At 30.6% G+C, this 8,008-nt stretch overlaps 1 protein-coding gene across 2 annotated transcripts; it reads right to left on the bottom strand.

Moving 5' to 3' along the window:
* Positions 1-245: 245 nt before the first annotated feature.
* LOC133205138 (coiled-coil domain-containing protein 42 homolog) lies at positions 246-7,901 on the bottom strand. 2 transcript variants are annotated; one of them, XM_061340881.1, is made up of 9 exons: positions 7,738-7,901; positions 7,020-7,125; positions 5,847-5,951; positions 5,602-5,687; positions 4,723-4,894; positions 4,294-4,368; positions 3,874-4,031; positions 3,445-3,529; positions 246-854 (listed from the first exon to the last, which is right to left on the bottom strand). In XM_061340881.1, the coding sequence occupies exons 1-9, from the start codon at positions 7,791-7,793 to the stop codon at positions 759-761; spliced, it is 939 nt and encodes a 312-aa protein (XP_061196865.1). In that variant the 5' UTR covers positions 7,794-7,901; the 3' UTR covers positions 246-758. The 2 variants fall into 2 exon arrangements, with proteins under 2 accessions (XP_061196865.1, XP_061196866.1); XM_061340882.1 differs by having other exon boundaries at positions 756-1,016.
* Positions 7,902-8,008: the final 107 nt, after the last annotated feature.

Here is an 8,008-nt window from a genome sequence, read left to right as displayed (position 1 = left end):
CTGAGGAGCTCAAGCCTGGCAAATTTTTTGAAATTAAAAGTCCTCAAAAATATTGAAAATAAATCCAATAATATCCTCAGCTGGAAAGAAAAGAAATATTCTGTCCTTGTATGGTGTTGCTAATACCTCCTCCTCCCCCCCCCCCCCCCCCCCCCCAATACACTTCACAAGAGAGTTTGGAAATTAACTGCTGTTGGTGTAAAAAAAATACCCTCATCATATTTTTAAAGAACAACTTCAACAAAAATACAACCTAATATTTATTGTTTCATAACAAGTAAAGTAAGTGAACAAAATGTATATTTCTTGATTATGAAGATAAAAAAAAATTACACTTACACAGTAACAAAAACACAAAAAGGCAAACATGTGCACCTTAGATACATTTTATCCTCTCATTCACAAAAATCACTCACACATATTTCTTATCACAATAAGGTAAAATTTAGGCATCGAAAAAAATTTCAAGTTTAAATCTTAAAATAATTAAAAAAATGTTCCTGTTTCTGCTTACAGTTTAACTTCAAACAAGTAAAACTTTACAAAACGCAACAAGCATGTCTGATTAAAAATTTAAAGTTTACAAAACTCCAGATTAATAGGCAGTTTCAGGTAAAGAAAGAATGTTACATGTATATACATGAAATGTTATTCATAAAACTAATCTTCTTTTTATGGTTTTGCTTTTACTTGCAGGATAATAAAATCGCCAAAAAATTATATATTTGAACAAATTTTAGCATAGAACAAAAATGAAATCAACTTGAAGAGGGCGGGGCAATAGAAGTTCCTGGCATTTCCATTCTCTTGATTTCATTGGTAATGGTAGTTAAATCCTGCATGAACATTTTTATCTGAAAGAGAGCATATAAAACATATACAAACAAATTTATATTTTCAATGGAAAAGAGTGGAACTCTTTAACTCGAGGATGGAGGAATGTATGTTGAAGTGTAGGTGTCTGATCTCTTTAAATCTCGCACAATGTCTGTTAGATCTTCCAAGAACATTTGAATCTGAAAAAGAAAAGAAGAATTTTAAGTTCTCTCTGAATTTCACAAATATATATAAATTGTATATGTGTGTTTTTGTCTTGTAAGGTATAGTTTGAACTTTCATATAAATAGAAACAAAATAGGAAAAACTTCTTTTGTTCACATATTAAAATACTTCCTATTTTAGAGCATGATATGCAAAGCTGCATGCAAAATTGCCTGAAAGGAACACATACATTCCATTTTCTAGCTCAGGCTTGTAAAATTAACCTAAGTACATATGTAAAAGTAAAAATATTCATCTAGGAATACTGTTTACTAGTATAGCAATCATGTTTTGGTTGAGACTGTAATTTTTCACTAATTTGTCCTATATATATACATGTACATGTACTACAGTGTATATGCATCAATACTGTTTTTGACTATTTATGTATAATGTTACTATTACAAGTACTAATAAAAAGTGAATGAAGGTCATATATTCAGCTTGTTTATAACCACATTTTTATGAAGGAATTACTAATATGATCTAGTTTTTTCTTGATACAATAAGGCAGAATTGCACACACTGTCATGCAAATGAATAAGCACTGTCACTACATGAAATCTCACCTGAAATAAATCTGAGAAATTGTGACGCCCCATTCTGGTCTGGAGTGTGGTCAGGAGAATTAATTAGTAAGTGAGGTTATGTGGGTGTTATATATATATTTCTCTGACAAAAAGCTGCACCACACTAGCTCAGACACAAAAACAACTACCAGAGGCTCAGAATGCATGTACACATGTGTATGTATTCCTTTAACAGTCTATTACATGACCACCTTTTTATTTATTTATTTTTTTATTCTATTCAAAGGAATGCATTTTTTTTTTACATTTAATCATTTAATCAAGTTCAACATGTTCTATTTGGTATAATTTTTTTTTTATAATAAATACTTTAGCCCCCCCCCCCCCCTCTTTCCATCAAAGCTAAAGTGTGTTGTATTCAGTTCACAGTGGGACAAGGTGGTCATCAGTATAAGGATAGCTGTTCATTCTTGAAATAAACTTTACTTTACCTTGAAAATTATTATCATCATACAGATGTGTAATTTTTACAAATAAATTATGTAGTATAAAAAATTAAAGATATAGGTTTTGTGTTAAATGAATTTGCAAATATAGTTTCTAGTGGGAGAAGTTAATGTTAAATATTCATTTGATACTGTGTACATAAAAAGCAGACATTTCCAAGCTGTAATGCTTTGAACCCATGTTGGTTTTTGTTGTTCTTATTTTTTTTTTAAGAATTGTAAAATTATAATTTATAATTTGATTAAATTATGGATAAAAAAATCTTCCCAAAAAGATACCATAATAAATAGCTTTTAAACCAAATGAATATTTTGATAATAATCAGTATTAGTTTTTAAAATTGAAATAAAAAAATCGAAGTTCAAAATGATAATTTTAGATCACATGGGTAATGCATTAATTCTTGCACATATTAATTCTATACAATGGCACATAAACACAGTAGGACATAATATAAGAACAGTAGTACAAACACAGCAGTGTTTTGTGAAAAGTGAATATTAGTAACCAATTATCACAATATGTCAATATTCTGGAACTCAATAACTGAAAGAAAAACTTGATATTAATACAACAAATATATATGTTAACAGATTTGAAGAATTATTAGCTGAAGAATATTAAAGCTTTTGACAGGATCTAATCATACAGAGACCTTTTACCTAATCAGAATGAAAACAAAAATTTACTAACATGTAATGCATAGATTCTTGAACTTCAATTGAAATGAGATATTGCATGTCATTTTTTAAAAAAAAAAGCAAAACAAAACTTGATAGAGCAACCTAATTAACATGTTGATTGGTAAAGTCAGTGCATATTGAAACTGGGTGAATTTTCATACGACAAGTAGAGATTAAGATTATTAATCAAAATGAAAGGAAATCTAACCAGATATTTTCAAATCATATTAAACAAAAAAATGTAGACTGAAACATTTTGATACTCTGAGAAGTTTACTTATATTATGAAAAATGGGAGATAGGATTTGAGCTTAAAAATTATAATTCTGTACAGGAAATTCAGGTTTAGTGAATTCAGATGTCATCTCAACGAAAAAAAATTGGGACAGATTTTGTGGATAATGGTCAAGTTTAATTATTAATTGAAATCATGACTTAATTAATAAACAATATAAATTATATCCAATGGTGAAAGACAATAGATTTTAGACACCAAACCCAAAAGAGGAATTTAAGTAGAGGAGTTAAAAGGGAGAATATGATTGGGTAAAAAACCAGGAAAGTGAGTTACACAACATAGATTTATGCATTGAAAGCTCCTTATTTTCCAGAGGAGGATCATTCAGATAAAAATCTGGGATTCAGACAATGAAAACCGCAATATGTAACCTTGGGCTGCTTACCTGGTTTAACTGTTCTGACGTTTCCTCGTCATCGGCAGATTGCTTCTGATGGCGTTTGACTAACTGGTACAAATTATGGGCAGCCCTGTATTTACATAGATTAGCTAAATTATATAAATTTGCTAAATAGCACAAACAGACAATCATTTAGAAATAAACTATTGGTTTAAATAGATTTTTTAAAATCTTGAATATATAGACGATTTGTGCATGAATGGGAGACAACTCTGGAAAATCTTCAATGTGTACATGTTCTGTGCATTCACCATAATGAATAGACATTCATAGTTGTTTTCTTTTAAATTTAAAATGCAAACTTTTGTCCCTCAAAGAACATGTTAATTATAGAATTTTTAATACTTTATCATTTTCTACAGTGGGGTCCTCTTCATACAAAAATCTTATACTTCAGTCACAATAATCACTCACATTTTGATTCTTCCAAGTTCAAGGGTTTTCTCTGCAGATGTATTCTTAATACGAGTCCATTCATTTTCCCACTTCACAGCCTCACTTTGGGCTGTATCTAACCTCGTTTGAAGTCCTGAGAGTTCATTGTTGAAAGAAAGAATTTCGTTGTCTTTATCCTGAAAACAATACATTCATTTCTGTATGAAAATTGTTCCAACTGCAACTCAAATTTTGTTAGCTTATAAGATTAACTAACATCATTAAATTGTCGTTTTAAAAAACATAAATCAGTAAAAAATTAATCCCTTTTAAATGCAAACAAACAAGATCATCACTTTAGTCTAAACAGCATTGAATGAATTGTATCATTACAATCGGAATAACTCTTTCCATACATGACAATGTCATAAATGTCAAATATCATATCCACAAACAAACCTCTATGTATTTTAATAGGCTCTGTCTCTGTTTTTCAATGATCTCCTGATTCTTTGTTTCTCTTTCCAACAAATCCTTTAAGCAGAGAAGGCTGATTATACAAACAACTGGGCAAAATATCTTTTTAAGATAATAGTTAATAGTACATATATTTACTATGAAATGTAATCTTTTTTTAGTAGCTTGTAAACCTACTAAAGCACTTGTTTTAAGATTTTTTTTTGTTATGTCAGTATGTTCTATAGATGACATTTTGGTCACAAACAAATGAACCAGGCAATAGGTCTCAGCAAAAACTTTGCTTATTTATTTATTGCGATATACTGTTTGATACTCTCATCTTTTATCATATTTGTAGCTGACCAAACACTTTTATGTTTTACAGAATTATTTTTTTTTAACTTTAACTAACCACTAACATATATTTACCTCATGAGTGGCTACAAGTGTATCGTGTCTGGCAATTATGTCTCTCATTTCATGAAATTCCTCTCCTGCCTCCAAAGCCTTTTCCATGTACTTGTGATAAATCTTGTATTTCTCTAATTTTGCTTGAAGTTTTTCTTTGGACTTCACAAGTTCTGCTCTTTCTTGTTTCAATCTGTTTTAAACATCATTGAACATGTAATGAATACTGACATACACTCACTGTAGTTAAAAGTCATTAGTCCAACTTCATTCACTTATGCATCACACGTTAATTGTGAGGTTAATAGTTGCATGTGAGTAGATTATAATCTGTTCATAAAAAATGGCATAATAAATAGGGCTGTCACAGTTACCCGAAATAACCGAGAACGCGGTCCAAGTTGTTCGGTTCGGTTTCGGTTCCATTTTTCTGGATTTCGGTTCGGGTCTGGTTTATATATTAGAGTCTGTTCAATACAAAAAATGGCGTCGAAATCAAAGGAATGATGACGATAACAGTGATAAACATCACAACTGAAATCTACTTCATTCCATGACAAAACACTTGTCACGGAAGTATTAGATAATTATCAAAATGAGCAGGAATGGTCAGGTTGTGGCTAATAGTAGGCCAAGTAGTTCTACACACCGATGTCTAGACATTCGCATAGTTAAGACTTGTTTTCAATGTAAATTTAATGTAACAAATAAAGATTTTTCAAGTTAAATTCTTGAAATTAAGGTTTAAAATAGATGTAAATAACCGAACCGAAAAACCTGAAACCGATCCGAAAATTTAAAGAACCGACCCGATCCCGAAAAATTTGGAACGGTGACAGCCCTAATAATAAAAGAGGTTTTTTCTTTCACCACAATAGAAATATGTTTTCATTTCCTTACTTTTCAATCTCTTTGTCTTTTTGCTTTTTGGATTCTCTTTCCTCCTCGGCTTTTTTCAGTGCTCTGGCCTTTTTGGAATCATTTTCCTACAATGAAACAACTGAAATATTGAAATTTGTTGTTGGAAAACTTTCGTAAGTACTTCTTAATGTTTCCAAATACATGGATAATTCTAAATTTATACATGACACTCCAAAGCTAAAATAATTCATATACAGGTATTAATTTTCAAGTAAAGAACAAACCTTTAAGAAATGATCAAACTTTAACAATGATTCCTTTAACTGACATTCTTTTCTCTCGAGTTCTTCTCTTCTCTGCTGCAAACTTTCCATTTTCATTTGGAATTCCTGACAAAAAAAAAATAAAGTTTTTATCAACCAAAATGCTTATTCAATCATACAGCTACATTTAAAGCAAAACAAACGTACAAAATGGAATAATTTTTTTTTACATAACCACAGAATAAATAATCTGAACATTGTTTTAACTAATTTGATTACAGTGTGCATTGAAAAGTTAACACAACCAGTAAAAAATGTCATTGGCTTTGTATAAATTAGGTCAACATTAGCTCATTGGACATCTAGTGAGGATCGATTGACTGATATTACCGTGGTAAATTCATTATATTTACATGTATCTGTTATTAAAAAAACCATAAAAAAATATAAGTATGAGACAATTCAGTGTTATTTTTGTTTTTCTCCATCTCTCATTCTTTTGAGTATTGTGCACATACTACATTGTCACTTGCTAAATGTTTCTAATCCACTCCACTCCCCACAAACAAAAGATTTTTTTCTTGATGTGTGCATCAAGTTTATTGATATCGTTCAACCAGTCAGCAAATGTACCGCAAAACTATAGCCAATAACAATATCTCTGTGATTTTTCTGGACTCTGCTGTCTAGTGAATGAAATGCTGAAGTATACAATGATAAGTAAGATACACAGACCAATCTATATAAAATAGTGGTGGCATTATCCAACTTCAAGTTGTTGTACATTTAACAAAATCTTGTATCTAACTTGCAGGTGTAAACTTGCAACCTAATTCACAAAACCTTATTTTGGACTACATTTTAAATGCATCAATTTTTAAAAAGCCTCTATATATATTTGTCAATGATGCAAGCTGTCTGTTTTGAGGTAAGTCCTTAGATCATATGATGTCTTCATGTGATCAAAGGGCTTGATGTACCAGTAAACAATCCTGACTTTTGAAAGCAATACAGGCAAAGGGTTTTTTGTGAGGAGTGGAGCAGATCAGAAACATCTGGTTAGCAAAGATAATTATTAGGGAAAATGAAAAAAAAGTCAATGAGCTAGTTTTGAAGAAAATGGAACCACCTGTAATAGATAATATCTGAAAACTATTCAATTATTTTGTGATTTGACATACAATGTATACAAACCTCTTTTTGAGCAGCCAAAGCCTGTTCAACTTCTTGCATTTCTCTTCTTTTCTCGAGAAGCCTTGTTGCAGGGGTAAGATGATCATCCTCCCTTTCAGGCATTTTACTATTTAAAAAAAGAACAGATTTCACTCATCTTTGTACCTGGTACATGTAATTGCATCATTAAATGTCTCCTAAATTGTTTTAGACTTCTTAAATTTATGTACCTTTGATCCAAAATAATGCAAGTATAAAATGAGCTATATCATATATTGATTTTATAATTGATTTGTATTCCTAATTTTCCCTTTCCGTTACAATGAAATTGTCATAGATTAATCAGTTAATTTGAGAAAAGATGTTGGCTTTGAGGAATTTTGGAATGACATTTTTTCGTTAGGGAGATCAATGAAATGGCATGGATTCCACAAATGTTAGTTATACCAATAATTTATGTAGCTAAACAAAGAAATTACGAAAAGAAAGAAAGGCAAACCCTGCTTGACAGATGCATTGTAGTTAAGTGATGGGCAACGTGTAGGTGATGCATAAACAGAATAAACAGACTAGAGTACGCCCCATAATAGTGTTGCAATTAAGAAACTTAAAAAAATATATATCTAAATGATATTACTGTTTACTAATTCGACACTGCTGGAAAAATAAAATTATTACGACTCGCATTGGAGGAAATTCGAACTCGTGCAATATGTTCACACATTGAATTTATACTTACACGAGGAGTTTATCCTCAAAGGTTGTTCGGAAATATTCTTCTAAATTAACTGTCATCTTGATTGGTTTTCTGATATGTCTACTTCATAAAAAGAAAATCTGTAGATCTTTTGATTCACTCTTCTATATTTTGAATTTTGTTTACAACCATAGGCGCCATTAGCAAACTGAATTGGTTGTTATGGATAGGGTGAGTCTAATACCAGTGAAGGATCAATATGGATGAACGAAAATCCCAAAAATGTAGATATATTTTCAAGGATAGCCACTAC

Source organism: Saccostrea echinata, unplaced genomic scaffold, assembly GCF_033153115.1.
Source record: "Saccostrea echinata isolate AGI-Se365-2 ecotype Australia unplaced genomic scaffold, CSIRO_AGI_Sech_v1 ptg000054l, whole genome shotgun sequence".
In the NCBI taxonomy this organism is placed as follows: Eukaryota; Metazoa; Mollusca; class Bivalvia; order Ostreida; family Ostreidae; genus Saccostrea; species Saccostrea echinata.
This window is presented reverse-complemented; position numbering and strand designations above follow the sequence as displayed.